Genomic DNA, 20,092 nt, shown 5'->3' on the forward strand with positions numbered 1-20,092 from the left:
ATTAAAATACATCACTTTTTCATAACTGAGAATAATACAACAATAATTTCTATATAAAAAAAATTAGCCACAAAAAAATTATTACATATTTGTGAGAAAAAATAATTTACTTAGTATATAGATATACTAATTAATATTCAACCTAATTATTTAATAATTTTGTTTAGTGATTTCTAATTTAAGATAGATAATACATATTTAATTGATAATTTTTAAAGGAAAAAACATATATTTTAACAAATATTATTATTTAAATTTAAATTATCTTTTTTTACAAAGCAATTACCTAAAATGCTTCACAACTTTTATATAAAAAATTTACAAATTTAATAAATATCAATGTTTATATATAAAAGTATATTAATTAAAATTGAAAAATAGCAATAAAATCTTTTAAAAAAATTTAAGATAATTTCTTACTACACGCTATTTAATCTTTTCAAAATATAGAATACATTGAGTGATTTTTTGTATAATATTCATAAGAGGTTAAAAATTATAAATGCCCCTTTTTATAACAAAAAATCATGAAATTTAATATCCCACATTAAATTTATGTTATTTCACAAATTACTATAACCAATCCATTTTATATGTATAAAATACCAATATTGATATTTGATACAAAATGAATGAGACCTCAAATAGAAAAGCACTTGAAATCATTATAATTGCATTTCATTGATTGACCATACAAAGATAATTAAGTATATTATCACTTCTACTTCCATAACAAAAAAAATTAGTCTAAAATCTAATACGTTTGTTTATTAATTATTTTAATCATTTTAAATTCTAAAAATTTATTATTCATGCAAACGTTTTTTATTAAATTAAAATGTTAAAATTTTTAATTATTATAGAAAAAAATTATTCTAAAATTTAAAACACTACAAATTATCAAATTATGTTCACATATAAAACACTCAATTGATTTTTCTTTAAAAAACTCATTTGCCTATAAATTAGTAATAAAATATATGATTGACTTTCTCTAACAATAACTGAAGTATTTTACATAACATACTAAAAATACCAGTAGAAAAATATATAATGATCAAAACCAAATTCTCATGACCTCCACATTTAAAATGATATCAAAACAGAGAATTTATTCATTCAATAACACCATGGCCTTCACATTTAACATGATTTATCAGCATCTCAACAGAAGTTATATGACTTGTTGCTTAACTAAAATCAATTGAAAATGAAGTTATGAAAATAATCTTGGCTTTTGGTCTGTAAATACGTGGTTTCATGAAAAAAAAAAAGTCAAAGAGTTATCCTCAACCTTCTATTACTTTTATAGGTCCAATAACAAATACAAAACTATAACCTGTCTTTGGTGTGACCTACAAATACATATTTATCAATCGAACCTAAGCATAACATATATATCCTAAATTTCTAAGTTACCATTTTCTAGTTCATGCTTTTAGGGCTAAAATTACTTTAATTGGAATGATTCAACTTTAAAGAAATACAATGAAATAATAAAACTCAAAACACTTTAAAAGTAATAACAACAAAGAGCACAGAATGTCTCCAAAAAACCAAAAAACCAAAATAAATAAATAAATAAATACACACTTCTATGAAGTAAGATAAGCAAAAAGCATTTATCTAAGACTTTTCATTAACAGTATGAGAAATATAGGAGATTATCCTACATGCTAAGAGATTGCCTGCTTTTCTATCATTAAAGAAGCAAGTTCTCATTTCTTAGAATTGATCCTCTTACTCATTTGCTAGAATTTTTGTCTTTGCTGCTGCTGCTAAAAAGACATAATATTAATATACAGAGATTTATATAAGTAAAAAAAAAATTGATGTCGAAAACCCTTAAAAAAATTTAATGCACAAATGTTATCATGAAATACAAAGTTTAATTCAATTTAAATTATTAATATTTTTTATTATTTTTAAAAATTATATTTAATTATTTATAAATACATATATCTCATTTATACTATAAACGAGATAATTTTTTATTTGTAAATAAGATATATAAAAATTGACAAAAATATACATATATAAACGAAATAAATAAACGTAGTGTAAATTGGTAAGTACGCTATAAATTATTTATTTTGATAATTAAAATAATTAAATTATTTATTTAAAAATTTCAAATTTTATGAGATAAATTAGAATATCAAATAAACAATTAAAATAAATAAATAAAAATTATTAATTAATTAGAATTTATAAATGAATTTAATAATTTTAATAACTTAGAATATATTAAATTTTCAATAGTAAGTCATCAAAAAAAATTCTGTAATAATCATAATTGCTATTTTATTAAAAATATATTTTAAAATTTATAATTAATGTATTGGTAGTTTTACAAAAAAAATATATTAATTAATTAATAATTTTGTCAATATACATTAAAACCTCCATTAATGGAATTCTCTCAGATATTGCGCCAACGTACATTACAATGTTAATAATTTAAAGGAATTTCAAAACTTTAAACTTTAGGGACATATTGTAACGTCCACCCAATTTGTTATAGTGAAGAACTTAATTGATATTTTTTTTTTTTCCGAAACTAATTATTCTGAGGTGGAAATCCAGGAGAATCTAATTGTTCATTCACTCTAATAAAAATTATATTTTAGATATTTTGGGGGAAGGTGCAAAAATCGTTAAGATGCGTTGACTTGATTAGGGTTTGAAGTTTGATTGTGAAATGAAAATGGAGTGTGGAAGCGATTGTTTAGAGGAGCTCGTGAAGTTCACTCTCTCCAACTCTCAGAATTACCATATTGCCCTTTCTACTGAATTCTGCTCCACCCTTCTCAAAGATGATCCCACACAACCATCTTCTTCACTCGGTACAACTATTTATATTACTCTCGATTGAAAAAAAAAAGAAGTTTCCATTTTTGTCCTCCTGCTTACACTACATGCTTGTGTTTGTGTGCAGATTTGTTGGAAGGAGTGCCACTGTATCCATTGTACAAGCGTCTAGCATTAGTTCTCTTGAAATGCATGGATTCTCAAACGTTTTTCTGGACAGGATCATGCAATTCATCGGTGACCAATGAAATTGATATTGCTTCCGTGCAGAAGAAGCATTCCGAGTGGCACAAATTGATTTTGGATAAGATATCTGAGATACTGAATGTAAAATGAACTTAAACATTTGATGCCTCTATTTGCTTCTTTCTATTTGTCTTTTGATTGAAGCTAGTTGCAACAGATCTTAAATAGTGTATGAACTTTTGTTTCAACAGATTTTGAAGAGTGTCTCTTTTGAAATCCATGTTCAAGAACCATTTTTCTCACAGCTCAAAGGTAGAAAGTTCTATCACTCTGTAATCACTGCTAAAGCATTTGTTTTTCGCTCAAGCCATGTTGATAGGTAGAAAAATTCTCTATTGCTTAGAATGAATTGCTTTGAAGTAATGCGGTAGAGTCCTATTTCTTTTATGAAGTCTTAGGAATTATGATGTAGTTATTGACTGCAGATGGCCTGAAAACAGTTGAAGGGAGGTGCGCCGGCGGCAAATACAGCAGGTTTCAATGTTTTACAATTTTAAAGATATGTGATATGCCAATGAGGTTGTATGCAGATTTATATTCCAATAAGTCTTAGAAACTTAGGTGTTATGCTTGCTTCCAATGTAACAAAAAAGTTGTCTTACCAGTTACCATGGATGCATAGTATCTTGTTACTTGATTCGTGGATTGTATTTTCTCTTAATAGTTGGCTATTGGATTACTATGAGCTACATGTTGCCCATTTCACTTCTATTCATATTTCCTTTTAATTTTTGGAATATTTGGTTTTCCCTTTCCAGGATTGGACTAGGAAACCTGATTCTAGTAAACAAATCTGTCGTGTTTGAAGTTCAGGTAATGACTAGTTTTGTTATTAGTGGGGGATCTTTCTGTAATGCGGTTGCTCTGCTTCTTAACATAATCAATATGTAGGGAATACGTTGGTATCCTACCTTTGCTGACATGTTGGAGACAGAAAACCTCGGGAAAGTTCTTCCAGGTGTTGACAGTGTCGAAAAAGGTAGTGGAGATATTGTATTAGTATCTATAGCAGGATGACTAATTGATTCAAAATGAAGAATCAAAATGAACTAAGCTAGTTTGAGTTGCTAATTTCTTCCTTCCCTGTAATTATGCATCCAAAAAGTTGTTAAGATGAAAGAAGCCTCAGTTACATTGATGTCTAAGTTATTTCCAGATTTTATACTATAACCCCAGAATAAAGCTTGCATAGTATTGCAGGAGTAGAAATCTACCGGAGGTTTTACACAGAAGAGAAGGAAAAGTCAAATGGTGTTCTTGCAATTGGTGTTTCAAAACATACCCTTCAACCATACATTCCTTTGGCCAATTTATTCTCTGTGAGTTCACTTTCCTGTAAAACCACTGCAACTGATCTGCAATCTTAGAATCATCATCTAAGAACCCTCTACAATTATGTTCCTGTGCATGTTCTGCCTTTTATTTGATAATAATGTACTGCAATGAAAGTGGAGTTAGACCTTAAGAAGTAAGAACTATGTTATTTCCTATTGGAATTAAAATCACATATATATTTTTTGCTTTACCCCATATTCTCCCTCTTAAGTGTCCTGCATTTTCTTTCCTTGAAGTTATCATATGCAGTCATAAATGTTTGCTTTGGTAAATGGCTATTTACTTACATAAGTGCCCTGACCCTTGTGCTGTTTTGGTCTTATATAGGAATTAAGTTATGAAGGTGTTCAAGGCCTTCTAGGGTTGATGCATACAGCAGGGACAATTCCAGATGCGCTTCCACCATCAAGATCAACTCTATTAGCATCATTTAGTTTGCTATGCAATCCAGATGTAAGAAAGTGACTTTGTTCATACTTTTTTTATTCGAGGTTTCATTAGTCTCTGTTTGATGGTGAGTTTGTTTAGCTAATATGATGCAGTGAAAAATCTGTGTACTTTGAAAACAAATTATACCTTTTGTTGGCTTGACTGCTTAAGGTTGAAGGTAGTTCCTTAACTCTTGGAGCTCGTGCATTGGCCAAACATGCTTGTAGGAGTAGCAGTGGTTATTGGGGGTCCCTGGATGGAGGTGGTAAGGAATTTTTTCCCTTTTTCATAAACATTTCAATAGATTTGCTATAATAATTGCTTTAATTTGTTTCTCTGCATGTTATTTTAATATGTTGACGAAAATGCTATTGATTAATAGTGTGTCTAACAAGTTGATTGTATTGGTTTTACTAATTCTTGTATTTGTAACCACTCGTTGCAGATTCTAATAAGAATAGACTTGCAATGGATGTAATTAAGCGCCTAATAGCACATTGTTGTTGGGTGAATATGCATGTTGTCCCACCGCATGGAACCGTGTTCGAAATAAGGGTTGCTGAAGGATATGGCGCACGATGGACAGAAGATGGAAGCAAGGTATGTGGGTAATCGTTAAACTCTGTTTTTCATTTGCTTCCATCGCACGTCTAAACATAGTATGGTATCTTTTCTGCATAGCTTAAGACTCGAGTTAACTTTCTTCATACTCATCCATCCCTAGCTGCAGATAAGGTTTTAGCCTGGAGAAAAGATTTTTCTGTTTTCAACTTGCAAGATTTATTTTTCTTTAGCCTTGGTAACAAATAGAATTGTCCATTGAAATAATTTTTCTCAACCTTTCTTTTTTGTGCCTCCAACCTTTTCAGTTTATTGGATTCTTAGAGCCCTACATGGAAGATGGTCACTCAAAAGGATGGAAACACTAGTTCTGCAACAATTAAAGCTTCGAAATCGAAAGTGTTGATGGATAGTTATGGGTATTTGAAAGTACAAATATGGGGCCTTAACTGATGGTAAAGTTTTTTTTAGTGTATATAAATTTGTTACTTATACTCATTCTGTCTTTTAAACCGAGCAGACACATATCTCTTACCATTCAATGGAGTGTGTGGTAACTGGTAACCACATGGGATAATGAGTCTGACTCTATCTAATGATAAAAGAGTGTATGTCAATTCAATATACAAAATATTTCTCATCCTTTTGCTTGTTGACTTCTTCGGTTCTTCCTATTTTGTTTTGTCACTAATTGTTGTCATTTTCTTTTTCTTAAATCTTAGTATGGATTTCCCTATGCAATATATGGATCACTACCTAGCTAGTTCTTTGTTTCTTTCTATAACCCCAAAATAGTATACAACTCATATTATGGTGTACCACGCAAACCTCTTTGGTGTATTTGCAAACACTTGTGTGAGGAAAACAAGTGGAAATGTCCTTTTTTCCCTTAAAATTAAGCATGTAAAGAATGAGATTCTTTGGCTTTATATATAAGTTCTAACATCTTCCTCCTCTCTTTCCTTTTCCCTATAATTTGTCCTTATAATATTTTTAAAGTGAATGAATCTTGATAGAGGGCACAGCCGACAGTGGTATATATCATTTGTTTTCTTTAATATATAACTAAAGGAGGCGATAGTCTCAATGCAGTCCATCACCATATGTTGTAATGCATTTACATTTACAAATAATAATGTTTTCTTGGATTTATATAGTAGTATAATCTAGCTAGCTAGCTATTTTGGTGCAAGCTGTTGTGGTTGAGGATGATGATAGCATGCATGCATGTGTGCCAGCACCACCACAGCTTAGCTTGAACCTTGGCCTGCCACTGCAATGAGTAGTGTTCTATTGGGTTGAACGGTTTGTATTCTGATCTGGAGGCAACTTGGGAGAATACTAAACCTTGTTCTGATTAATTCTCATATTCTTTAAAGATTGCAGAGTTGTTTGCTATATATATATATATATTCTATTTCAACATGTTGAAATTGTAGATTCCTAGGAGTGAACAAAAAACAGAGATACCAAATATAAAATCTGAGAGAAAACAACAACAAAGTCTTTTTATTTATTAGTACATGATGATGTCAGTTAACTATATACATTTATTAAATCCTGCTATTATTCTAGGAATTCTTGAATGAATACATAGGTACACCACTACCAGTGATCTTGGAAAGAGAATTACTACAGAGGAAGCTTAGAATGGTAAGAATTATTTTAATGTGTGTGCTACTAAGATAAAGAGCAGAAAAGAATCTCGATTTAATTCTTAAATCTTTTTGATATTGAGTCAATTTTATAAAACTTTACTAAATTAGAGAGTTTAAAGATTTAAATTTTGCTACAATTTTATATTTTATTTATTTTACGTAAATTCTCAATTTTCTATACATGGCAGAGACAGTTAGTGGTGGCAGGTAGTGTCAGCCTGAGAGTGCTACTTGGTGGTTGTTTCTATTCTGTTATCATTTACCAATTAATATCTGTGAAACAAGGCATGTGCCTCCAAATTTCTTGTCCCATTTTCTCAGTTTAAGAAACTTCATGTCTCTCAGTATCTGCATTTCTGTGCACATTTCATTTTCTACAACGTTATATTCAACCACCAGTGGATATATCTAAATACAAATAAATGAATAATAGTATAAAACTACAGTATCAAATTACTAATAAAATAGAATCAACTTGATTTGGTCGAGTAGTCAGTTTACTCATCCATTTAAGCAAATGTTGAGGGTTTGAATATCGCTTTGTGCATGCAGTAATCCATTGCTCAACGACAGACCCTTAAATAGAATTCAGATCCGTGACGGATCAGTCTTAGTTCATCCGTTTGCATGCATGACTGCGACCAACTGTTGTGCAATTAAGGGGTGGCAATGGCATGAGGCCATGAACTGATTAGTTTTTTTAAACGTATCTTCCGAGCCTTATTAGAAGAACGGATTCTGTGACCACTGAGGCAGTTTCTCATTTTGTTAGTAGTGTGTGTTTATTTATAATGAAAATGAAATAAAATTGACGAAGTTATATCGTCAATACTACGCATGCAATTGTCAGATTTAGCTATATATTTATTATGATGATAATTAGAAGCAACATCCTAATTTTTTGTTGAAAAATCATGTCAAGAAGTATAGTCCCATAAAAATGTGGTGACACAAACTTTATTTGTATAGTCGACAAGGAAAGATAGCAATATATGATGAAGACATGGACCACCATCAATAGGATCGCCCATATGAACCTTCTTTCTAACAAATTAAAGTTAAAATAATTTAGAAATGGGTGAGGTGGGGGGGATATGGCAAAGACATAATTTTCTCCAATGATTAGATGGTGTGTTGTGTTGCCAACAGTACAAGATTTTTCTCAACCTTGTCGTATTGTCTAATCATTGGTATGGAATCAGTTCAGTTGATACCACATAATTTTCAGTATTTGCATTGCTGATAAGTTCATCTTCTTAATATAAATATGGACAGTGAAATTAAAACCAAATTAAGGTTTAATTATTTTATCGGTCTTACAGTTTTATTATATTTGTAATTAAAATTTTATATATTTTTTTAATTAAATCTCTACACTATTTTTAATTTTATAATTAGGTCTTTTTTAATATAAAAAGGTATTATAGTAAACTGAATATTTTTTTGCCAATTAAAAGTATTTATAATTAAAAACATAATTAGATCTTTGATCACATGTATTTTGGGAGAAATATTCTATTAATTTTAATATTTTTGAAATGAAAATTACCTAATTACAAAACTAGAAGCAGTGTAAAGATTCAATTAAAAATATATATATAAAAATCTAATTAAAAATTTAATGAAATTATAGAGCAATAGAATAATTAAATCCCAAATTAATTGACATGGATAATTAATTGACAATTTTGCTACTCATACATCCTTTCGCTTGTAGATACTATTTTGACATTAATATTTTATTAATAACTAATATGTGTTTTTTTGTTAATTAAAAAAAATATACAATTAATTAATAATAATTATATTTTTATACAGGTTATCGAGAGTATTTAGTATACGTATAGTGCTATTGATTAATAAATTATGCATAAATTAAAGGATAATGAAAATATTTTATTCCATCAAGATCTACTTATATTATTTGCATAGTTTAAAATAAGCTTTAAAAACCATGTTATTATATTGCTTGCAAAGGTGTTTTGTGTCTTGTGCTATTTGATACATATTTAGTAGTAAGAAATGTTCAAGGATCAATAATTTTATTTTATATTGACTAGTATTTTTAATTATTAATCTAATATCATTAGTCTATTCATTTAATAACATACTTTTAATTAATATTTTTAAACATTACTAACTAATAATAAATTCTGCTAGTAGTTTAGCATTATTTTTTAATAATATTATTATGGCAGTGTTTCATATTATTAGGATGTGATATGTGGTAACTTATATATTTGGTGTTATATATAGGATCAAATAATGGTTACCTGAAGTGGGAAGTATTTTATAGACTAATTTAATTTGGATGCATGCAACAAATTAATAATTTTAATTTTGATTATATTCTAATTAAACACTACATTACTACAAGGTGATGATATATACCTTGAAGATGCCCAATCAGAGGGAGAGAGGTCATCTTCACCCTTAGCTTCTCTCTCATTATTATCTATCATCATTTTTAGTTAGCATCAACTAATCAATTTCCATTTATAATTAAGACCAACTAACTATATATCTCTATATAGTAGTTATTAATTTAATTAAGAGTGAAAATTATAAAAAAATACCTATATTAAATATATAGTAAAATCGATCACCAATATAAAATATATATTAAAAAAAGTTATACATTAAAAATATATTAAAATACACACACATATATATGTATGTTTTTTTTTTCTTACGAAACTCGAATCAGCGACTTTTTAAAAAAGTATGAGAAATATATATATATATATATATATATATATATATATATATATATATATGTATGTGTTGATTGATTTGCTAGCTTTTTTTTATTACATAATATTTTTGAAAAAAGAATAATTGATGTTGGTTCCGAAAAAAAAATAGTGAGACAAGATACAAATAATTAGCACCAGCAGAAGCCAAAAGTTAATTCATATAATCTGCTTACCGCTGATGTAATGCCAAAATTTGATGAGTTCAATCCTTAATTAACAACTTTTAGTTAATACTTAATATATAGAAGATTTGTTAAGATTTTAATAAGTTTAAAATTTATGTCCTAACTTTAAATGGTGATGTGCTATTTTTTTCCCCCTCAATCTAAACTATCAATTAATTAATTAGTATCAAGTATATGAATAAATATTTGTGTAGCTAAGATAGATTATTGAGATAGTGAATTGAAGTCAACAATAATGAAGTTATAATAATAATACAAGAAGATCAAGTCACATTACAATATCGTTATAGTATTTATCAATTATATAAATATGTATTTATCATTATCTCTTTGTTTGCATCCCGGAAAGAAATATGTTATTTGTTACTTTTCATTTAACGTGATCTGATTGCCATCCAGTGACTGAGGATTCCTCACCCACATATTTTGTGTGTGAGAATATATGTTCTATCCCTTCCACATTAATAAACCAACAAATTCTGTGATTAATTAATTATATATATAATAAGCTACATATATACCAACATCATGATGGGTCGTTTTTCAATTCAGAGTTCTATATATACTCCTGTGTCATATTGTTAATTGGTTTAAACTATTAATGCTATATATGGCTTAGTTGTCTAGTTAAAGCTAAATGAAGTAACGAATAATGAGACATTATACACTTTCCACACACTACAGGTAACGAACTAGCTAATAATTAATAATAATCTTCATTGGCAAATATATAAATGTCTTATCTAATCTAACGCATCTTAATTAATTAGTATCATCACATAAAGTATAAAGTATATCAATTATAGAAAGACATATGTGCCTGGCTTTCACAGTGTTTAGCATCTAGGGCGTTCGGATTGGTGTTAAATTTTATTATAATTGGGATCTAATTTGTTAATATAAAAATTAATTTTGGGTGGTGTTATAATTATTAAAAAATTTATTAGTTAATTATATTGACAGTTTGTTAATTTTGAGTCTTTAATTTTAATCATCACAATTTATAATAGACACTTTAGTTTCATCTTAATTGGTGGTTCAAACATTATTAAAAAATTTTAAATTTAGATTAAATATTATTTATAATGACTAAAGATACGTAAATTATTAATTAAATGAGTATAAAAAATGAGTAGAAACTTATGATTTTTCTTCCAAATTAATTCTAAAATTGTGATAAGTTCAAAAACGCCTATTTTTTAAATATGTTAGTCCAATAAAAAATAAAATCTAAATCATATTCACCTAATATCTCCTATATATTTTACACAATTTTTTTTAAAAATCTTTTAAATTTTACTTTCAAACGCTATAAATAAAAGACTTTAAGTACGTTATTTATCCGTAATTCTTATAATTAAATCTCTTATAAATACAATCCATCACCATGAATATAGTAAGAGAAAGCATAAACAGCCAATAAAATATGAGAAAGAATGAGAACCAATGAAATATTTGTATAATGTATACAATGGAGGTTTAGAGAGTATTAGAGATATAATTATTAGTGTTACTTTTTTTTATCTGCTGAAGTTTGAATGAGTGGTATCATAACATGGAATTAGAGTTTTAGATCAAAAGGTCAAGAGTTTGATCCTTGGTGAACCCCAAAATCAGTGATAGTATGGGAGATATTCATTTTGTAACTCAGTTTAAGCTTTTGAGATGAGTAGTTTCATGACATAGTATTAGAGTTCTAGATCCGAAAGGTCAAGAATTTAATCTTTGGTGTATTTTGGATAGTATAAATAATGTTCATTTTTTAACTCATATTGGATCAAATAAATAGCCCATTATACACATTTTATAAATATTTCATTGGCTCCGAAATATTAATCCTACAAGTTTATATTCTGCTATTACAAGTAATCTAGGTCTCACCTCCAAATCAGAGCAATATATATAGATCATCATCGGAAACATGGATCGGAGCCGCAATATAAACTTTGTCATTGTCACTTCATAGCTAGATAATTAATTATGCTTAATTAAACTAAGAGATATATATCTTGCTAGATAATATATTAATATCCACACGTCAATGTGTGTGTGTGTGTTCTAACGATCGAGCATATAGCATTGATGAATGATGATGTTATTTTTCACGCAAGTTTAATTTATATTCCTGCTGCTTCGCAACAAACAAATGTATAAGCCGATATATAAATTTTTTTCCTGCTACAATCTGCTCAAACAGGACATAAATATAATAATATAAATAAATTCTATTGAAGTTTCGCCTGGTAATTCAATCTTCTTTTCTTAAGAAAAAAAAAATAATACCTTATTTATTCTATACTTATAAGTTATAAGACAACAAAAAAAAGTATATTTTTTTTAAAAAAATTATTAAAAATTTTAAAAATATCCATAAATTTTATTTTATTTTATTTTTATTCTAAAAAAATTTGATTCACATCAAATTTATCCGTAATAATTAATTTTTTAAAAAATATATGACTAATTCAGTAATAGTTTTATAAAAATAATAATTTATAACACAAGCAAATAAAAAATAGTTATCAAAAATATATTTAATATAAATAAAAAATATACTTTGTACTAAACCCTAAAAGAAATATGTAAAAAAAAAAAAAACAGCAAAGATGTATATGGATGTGCCAACGACTACGTGCAGGCTAGAGAAGGCTATTAAGTACACAATGTATATCCCTAACACCACAAACTCCCTTAGCCTGTACTTCCATCTTATTATTTTTTTTATTATTGTTATATTATAAATTAAAGTACTGTATCAATGACAAACTGTGACAACGACCCTATATATAATTTCCCAAATCATCAATGTCTAAAGTGAAATCTGAATTTTCGACCACAATATCTCCTTATTAGCACAAATCCTCACAAACTAAGAATAATGAATTAGAATACTAGAACCTACCACCATGCACCTAAGCCCTTACAAAAAAACACACTTTAATAACAACATTCCTCATCTTCATCATCATCATCATCATATCCATGATGATGATGCTTCACCCATAGACATGCATAACAACACCACCACCACCAACTCAACCAGCCTGTGTTCTTCCGATTCCGGTGAGCCATGTGAGGACGGTAAATGGGCTTGCAAGCTCCTCAAGGAGTGTGCCATCGCCATCTCACAAAGAGACTCCACCAAAATCCACCACCTTCTATGGATGCTCAACGAACTCGCTTCCCCTTACGGCGACTTGGATCAGAAGCTCGCCTCTTACTTCTTGCAAGCCTTGTTCTGCAAGGCCACGGAATCCGGCCACCGTTGCTACAAGACTCTCTCAACCGTCGCTCAAAAGAGCAACAACTTCGACTCCGCCAGAAAATTGATACTCAAATTCCAAGAAGTCTCCCCTTGGACAACCTTCGGACACGTGGCAGCCAACGGAGCAATACTCGAGGCCTTGGAAGGCGAGTCCAACCTCCATATAATTGACATAAGCAACACTCTTTGCACCCAGTGGCCAACGCTGTTCGAAGCCCTGGCCACCAGGAATGACGAAACTCCTCGTCTCAGACTTACCGTGGTGGCGCTCAGCTCCACCACAGTAAGTTCTGTTATGAAGGAGGTTGGACAGAGAATGGAGAAGTTCGCGAGACTCATGGGAGTTCCCTTTGAATTCAACGTAATCAACGGTCTCGATCGCCTGGGAGAGCTCACGAAGGAATCGTTAGGGATTACAAACGACGAAGCCATCGCCGTGAATTGCATCGGAGCGTTGAGGAGGATCGAGGTTGAAGAAAGAGAATCGGCAATTCGCATGTTCAGATCGCTTAATCCAAAAGTGGTAACCGTCGTTGAGGAAGAAGCCGATTTCAGCAGCAATCGAAACGATTTCGTTCAGTGCTTTGAAGAGTGCCTTAAATTCTACGGCTTATACTTCGAGATGTTGGAAGAGAGTTTTCCATTAACGAGCAACGAAAGGTTGATGTTAGAGAGAGATTGTTCTCGAAGCATAGTTAGGGTTTTGGCTTGTGGCGGTGGTGATGAACAAAACAATAATAAAGAAGAGTTTGAAGATTGTTGTGAGAGAAGAGAGAGAGGGAGACAGTGGTGTGAGAAGCTGAAGAAGGAGTTTTCAGGCGCAAAGTTCAGCGATGATGTGGTTGACGATGTTAAAGCATTGCTCAAGAGATACCGTGGAGGTTGGTCACTGGTTTTGCCACAACAACAACAACAACAAGAAGGACATAATAGTAATTACAATAATAATACTCTCTCAGGAATTTTCTTGACATGGAAGGAGGAACCTGTAGTTTGGGCATCAGCATGGAAACCCTAGATATAGCAGCTTATGATGATTCAATAATTCAATTGAATGTGTATTTATATATTATATATCACTGAAATTGTTTTCATATATATATATATAGAGGTTGCTAAATTCTTAATTATAAAACTCTAAATTGATGAGAATGGCTTAGCAATGGATATATATGTATATATATGGATGGATTTTGTTTTTGACTTTCTATTATGATTTATATTGCATGCATTTGTTTGTAAGTTTTCTTATAGCTTTATATATTGCATCGGAATTTGTGCTGTTATAGGGTTGGTTGGTGTTCTTTATGGTTTCCTTGTTTGAAGGTGTTTGAACTTGTGCTCTTTTTATGAATTCCATGGTGATTGCTTACTTTCCCCCTTTTTGCGCATCCATCATCAATACCATGGATGATTATTATTGTTTCATCAACTTTCTTTTCTTTAAGTGCATTGGTGCTATGTTGTCAGATCAGATCAGATTTCAAAGTGATTCACATATAGCATTCTCATATCCATGTTGATTTGCACTATGGATTTTGAGGAACATTTTGTGTGCACTTATATCAATTTGCATGTTAATTATCTTTTTATAATCAACTTGATTTGTTAGAATAGTTAGTTCTTTTCCTATTTTCAAGTTCTAATTTTGTCTTATATATACAATAATTTATTATTCGACAATAAATTTTTAAGTAAAATTTAGATTTATAACAAATTATTTTTTAACTTATTAGATTTGAGAAGAATATTATAAAAAATAAAATAGAATAAATTTTTTTGACATGGTAAAAATTAATTTTCTCTTGTTTAGTTTAAGAAAAATGTTTTATTCATATATTAAAATTGATCACTAAAATTAGTTACAATTAATGTATTTATACATAAATACATATATAGTTTAATTTATTTTTAATGTATATTTTATACTGATAATTAATTTTGATGACTTATTTTAATATACACGTAAAGCATATATAAGAACAACATGGTGCATTAGGGTAAATACGATAACACATACAAGGAAAAGCACCATTATTCTCTTTATTTATTTTTCTTCAAACAATGGAATAATATAGATAATATAATGGGTTATATAATATTAATGACATCGTTACGTCATCTAACTAAAACGCATCACTCTCACTGCATAGTAAGCTACTGATTTTCAGTTCCAAAAAGAACAAAACAAGATAAACTAAAATCGAATTAAGATATGCGATGATGTGGATTCTATTGATCACAATTGAGGTATATTATGGTTCCCCCCATTGCACGACTCAGGGTTAGCATATATAATATACCTATTAATAATTGATAATATAAAACACATTTTAAAATTTAACAATTGGCCATCCCCACTTAATTAAATGTCAAGGGTTTAATTATTTATTCTCACATTATATGTAATAAAACTTATATATGTATTTTTTAGATATATTTCTTTATATATATTTTTAAAATATAATAATTAATTATTGTTAGTAATAAATTAACAAAATAGTATATTGGTACCTATATTTTTCCAAACTTTAAATTTACGAGTCAACAAAAGAAAAATCGATGAGTCAATGTCACAATATGTTTGACAATAAATAAATACATCTTGATGAATTAGATGACATGCATGAGCATTAATAATATATGTTTTATTGGATTGCAAAAGAAGGTAGGTTTTGGGGGAAAGGATCAAAAGAGAAAGACATAGATGAGTAGCATGAGTGAACCCAATGTACAGGCTTTAAAAAGGCAACTTGGTGGAAAGTGAGATCTCAGTGGGAAACATGGAAACGTACATGTGCTATAATTTTCAAAAGTTATCATCCTCTCCAATTTATCCATGGCCCATCCTCCTACTTTTAATTTCCGCAGTTTTCTATTCCTTTCTCTTTCTCTTTATATATCTATCTTTTATCATCACCTGCCTTGCTTCCATACAATTTTCTTTCCCAACATCTCCCAAGGGAAAGCACAAAGTGTTCTCAAACTTATCTAGAATCAAGGTGATTTGGATATCAACGTAAGATCTAAACATCTTTAGGTGAAAATTTTAATTTTTTTTTAATAAAAATGAAGTTGTCCAAATTTTTTGTAAAAAGATGGAAGTAATACCTGTAAAAAAACTCTAATATTTAAGTTAGCAATGATTTTAGATAAATTTTTAATAAATTAAAGTTCGAAAAATATTTGAGAATATTAAAGTATTTTTGAGTGGCAAAGTCAATAATAAAGTAGTTTCATATTTTTTATGGTGGATTTATTACTCCATTTAATTGAAGGAATTGTTGAGATTTTTTTTAGATGAATCAGAGATATTATAAAATTTAGTTAGTCATTTAGATAAGTAAGATTAGACTCATGTTGCTGAGTCTGACCCCTATGAGATCAAATAAATAATAGTGTAAATCTAAGTTTTGTTTGTAGAATGTTGATTAAATTTGATCTCTTTTGAGTCTAATTAAGTTGTATACCAGAATATGAACACAAAACAAACTTAAATAACAACATCAATTTTTGAATAGATAATTACTGAAGATATCGTTTATCGAAAAAGACCGAATTACATGATTAAAATTAGTCTTGATCCCATAATGAGCTAATCAATCTGTTTTTTTTTATTTATTTTCTGCAGAATCCAATCAAATTGAAATATCCCATTGTTGAAAGAGGAGTTTTTGAATTTTGAAAACAAAATCATACTCTTCACATCTGTTCAAACCATAGAGATTTTGCAAAAAGAAAACATCTAAACAATCAATCAGCTCTTCATATAACCTTTTTAATATAACTTTTTTTAAACCAAAACACTCCAAACCACAAACAAGTCACATTTAAAAATATTTCAAGAAAAAATATTTCTTAACTAACCTAAAACTCACGTACCATCAGATTTTCTAATAGAATACAACTAAATTCAGGCATACCCAAATCAAAAAAAGATACTAGCATCATAATTAATTTAAAAAAAAAACTCTGATCAGCCAAAAACTGAAATTCATTAACTATTCTTTTAGCGTTAGTAGCAACTTTGTAGTCAATCAAAGAGTCCTTAGCATTAAAGATATCATTGCGACAGTGTGTCTCCAAATCTACCAAATTTGGAACCACAAAGAAACTCTCTCCCACGCGATATCTTTCGGATTAGACAACAAAATTACCCTCGCTCTTCGACATTATCAAGAATGAAAGGGTCCAGCAATCTCCATATCATACTGGATTTTTCACAATCTCTGAGACAATCTTCTATGGTTTTAATCTCTACCCTGCATCTCGTGCAAACATCTGAAGCGAAAAAGATAACGCTTAAAACAAAACACTTTCGTTGAAAGAACCAACTGCAAAGCAACCCAAATAAAAAATTCGATCTTTTTAGAAAGACTAAGTTTTCATACCCATTTTGGGTTGTTCACTTGTTTGATCATCATTTCATATAATATATTATATGGAATGATACATCACTACTACACACTTAAATTACAAATCCATTTTGTAGTTGGTAAATATAAAAATGATTATATATTTGTATTTATATTTTTGAAAATTTAAGGGTTTTTTTAAAAGAATCTTTTTAAAATTAGTTTATATTTATTAAAATTAAAAAAATAACTTTATAATTATTATATTTAGATTTATTTTTAATTAAATTTCTTATTTCAAATTTATTCATAATCAATTTTTTCTCTATTTATGTATATTATGATATTTTAAATTTAAAAATGTTTTGTTAAATACAAATATTATTACTTAAACTTGTTAAAATTTATTTTCAATTTGATATATTAAACATAAGTGCCATAATTAAAAAAAAAGGTATTTTTTTTAAATACCATCTTTAATAAATTATTAATAAAATCGAACTAAGTATAACTATATGCTGTATGGAACAAAAATCACATTATTTTCCCCTAATGAAAAAAATGAACATGATTTAATTAAATGAATTTGGTGCTTAATGAGCTTTGTTTATAAAATATAAATAGAGAAAAGGGATGGAGGGCCCCACCCCATGGGAGGGGTTGATTGCTAGCAAAGATGGTAGCCGACTGAATACACTGTGGCTTTTATGGTCCATTGATTTGATATGAATAGCAAATATTATTTGCTTTTAAGTAATCGAGTCTCTTTGCCTTGCATTGCTCTTTAGTGTTTAATAGGCCAACATTACATAGTGGCAAGCAATGAAACCTTTTCTTGCTTTGGATTGGACTTGTTGGTTTGGTACCATTAGTACTCTTTTATACGTTACTTGTCTATCATCACTGCCATGCCACAATCACTTCATTTTTTGTTTCTCCTTTTCGTTCTCATAGATATATACATTCATATCAGTGCAAGCATAACAAACCAAATCTTATATCATTATTATTATTATTCCTCTAATTCATAACTAATTTTATGCAAGTGCAACGAGTTTTCGGTGTAAAAGACAAGCAAATAAACCATTACTCATTACAAGGAGACAGGAATTTGCATTAAGCAATTGAAACACAAGGAAGTAGACTATAATAACACCAATATCAATAAGAAATAATAGAGGAGTATATATCCATAACGAAAATTATATTTGTATATCTGAATATGTATTTCAATTTTATGCATCTAACATAATATTGATTTAAATGTCATTTTCATATATTTTTATATTCTCATCTAATTACTTAGATATTTTTCTTGGAGGATTATTTAAGCATCTCCTCTGAATTCTGAAAGATAGTTTATTGGGAAATTTTGAGGAGAAAAAAGGGTTAAATACAATAAGTAATTATTTTCTATGATAGTTGACAGTTTTATTTTATTTTATTTTTTAATATATAAATGTAAAAAAAGAATCTGTTTTCTTTGGTGGTCAAATATCCAGCACAAATGGATCCAAATGAAACAGATTCATTGAGACAGAGTGAAACAAAAGAACGCAAATATTTTGGGCCTAGCCCAGATTGAGGCCCATCTTTCGAAGGATAGAAACGTCATTTTGCATTATGGTCTCTAGGGTTTAGTTTCCAAACCCTAAAAAGGGATGATTCTAAATCTGAATTGAGTGTGGAGCTAGCAGCTTCTGTTTGAGCCTTCGAGACGGAAACGGGAAACCCTAATCGAAGTCTACAATGGTACTTTATTCTATTCCCACCCAATTTTACATACCTTCGTGGTTCATTTTCTCTGTTCAGTGTTCACGGTTTCTCTACCTGTGTAATCGATTCGCATTTTCTGCTTGTTGAATCCTCTCAGATCTGAATATCTGAAACGTTCAGTATGTGTTGGTTTTTTTTTTTTTTCTTTCTGTTCTTTAGCTTAATTTTCTGAATTTCTGTGTGATTTGGTGCAGCCGAAGCAGATTCATGAGATTAAGGACTTCCTTCTAACTGCAAGGAGGAAGGATGCACGATCGGTGAAGATCAAGAGGAGCAGAGATGTGGTGAAGTTCAAGGTTCGATGCTCCAAGTACCTCTACACTCTCTGTGTCTTTGACTCCGAGAAAGCTGATAAGTTGAAGCAATCACTTCCTCCAGGTTCGATTTCTTTTCTTTCCGTCAATATTTCAAGACTTTAGGAACCTGAATTGCATAGATAAATGGTCATGTGCGTTTAGCTGAATTGAAATTACCATGGATTTTAAAACTGATATGGTGTGAGGAAAAGTACAGTGGAGAATTCGATTGATTTTCATGCTGTTTATCCCGATTTATTCTTGCAGGTTTGAGCGTTCAGGATCTGTGATTCAGAGTAGAACAAGTTTTGTCTGCAAGATTGTTGTTCTTTTTTGTTGCATTTGATTATGAATTATATATTATGTTCATGACTGATTCAACTTAAACCTTCGTCAATTTAATTGTTTGCATTGCGACA

The 20,092-nt window shown here is 29.3% G+C and overlaps 3 protein-coding genes across 3 annotated transcripts; all 3 read left to right on the plus strand.

Moving 5' to 3' along the window:
- Positions 1-2,508: 2,508 nt before the first annotated feature.
- LOC112706588 (uncharacterized) lies at positions 2,509-6,024 on the plus strand. The gene is made up of 11 exons (XM_025757971.3): positions 2,509-2,846; positions 2,939-3,138; positions 3,249-3,309; positions 3,483-3,531; positions 3,816-3,870; positions 3,949-4,036; positions 4,258-4,376; positions 4,720-4,845; positions 4,993-5,086; positions 5,267-5,421; positions 5,691-6,024. Exons 1-11 carry the CDS (start codon positions 2,702-2,704, stop codon positions 5,748-5,750), a joined length of 1,152 nt encoding a protein of 383 aa, XP_025613756.1. The 5' UTR covers positions 2,509-2,701; the 3' UTR covers positions 5,751-6,024.
- A 6,580-nt stretch (positions 6,025-12,604) lies between these two features.
- On the plus strand, positions 12,605-14,532 carry LOC112706590 (protein SHORT-ROOT-like). Its single transcript, XM_025757972.3, has one exon. It carries the CDS (start codon positions 12,888-12,890, stop codon positions 14,262-14,264), a length of 1,377 nt encoding a protein of 458 aa, XP_025613757.1. The 5' UTR covers positions 12,605-12,887; the 3' UTR covers positions 14,265-14,532.
- A 4,425-nt stretch (positions 14,533-18,957) lies between these two features.
- Positions 18,958-20,092, plus strand: LOC112706591 (large ribosomal subunit protein eL38z/eL38y). Its single transcript, XM_025757973.3, has 3 exons — positions 18,958-19,353; positions 19,572-19,755; positions 19,941-20,092. Exons 1-3 carry the CDS (start codon positions 19,351-19,353, stop codon positions 19,961-19,963), a joined length of 210 nt encoding a protein of 69 aa, XP_025613758.1. The 5' UTR covers positions 18,958-19,350; the 3' UTR covers positions 19,964-20,092.

This window comes from Arachis hypogaea, chromosome 8, assembly GCF_003086295.3.
Source record: "Arachis hypogaea cultivar Tifrunner chromosome 8, arahy.Tifrunner.gnm2.J5K5, whole genome shotgun sequence".
Taxonomy (NCBI): domain Eukaryota; kingdom Viridiplantae; phylum Streptophyta; class Magnoliopsida; order Fabales; family Fabaceae; genus Arachis; species Arachis hypogaea.

Excerpts from the sequence above, each read along its gene's own strand:
- LOC112706588 (XM_025757971.3), top strand. The coding sequence starts at position 2,702 with ATGAAAATGGAGTGTGGAAGCGATTGTTTAGAGGAGCTCGTGAAGTTC. Across the intron at positions 5,087-5,266 it reads GGGGTCCCTGGATGGAGGTG|ATTCTAATAAGAATAGACTT; the intron begins GTAAGGAATTTT and ends CACTCGTTGCAG. Across the intron at positions 5,422-5,690 it reads GGACAGAAGATGGAAGCAAG|TTTATTGGATTCTTAGAGCC; the intron begins GTATGTGGGTAA and ends CAACCTTTTCAG.
- LOC112706590 (XM_025757972.3), top strand. The coding sequence starts at position 12,888 with ATGCACCTAAGCCCTTACAAAAAAACACACTTTAATAACAACATTCCT.
- LOC112706591 (XM_025757973.3), top strand. Across the intron at positions 19,756-19,940 it reads GAAGCAATCACTTCCTCCAG|GTTTGAGCGTTCAGGATCTG; the intron begins GTTCGATTTCTT and ends TTATTCTTGCAG.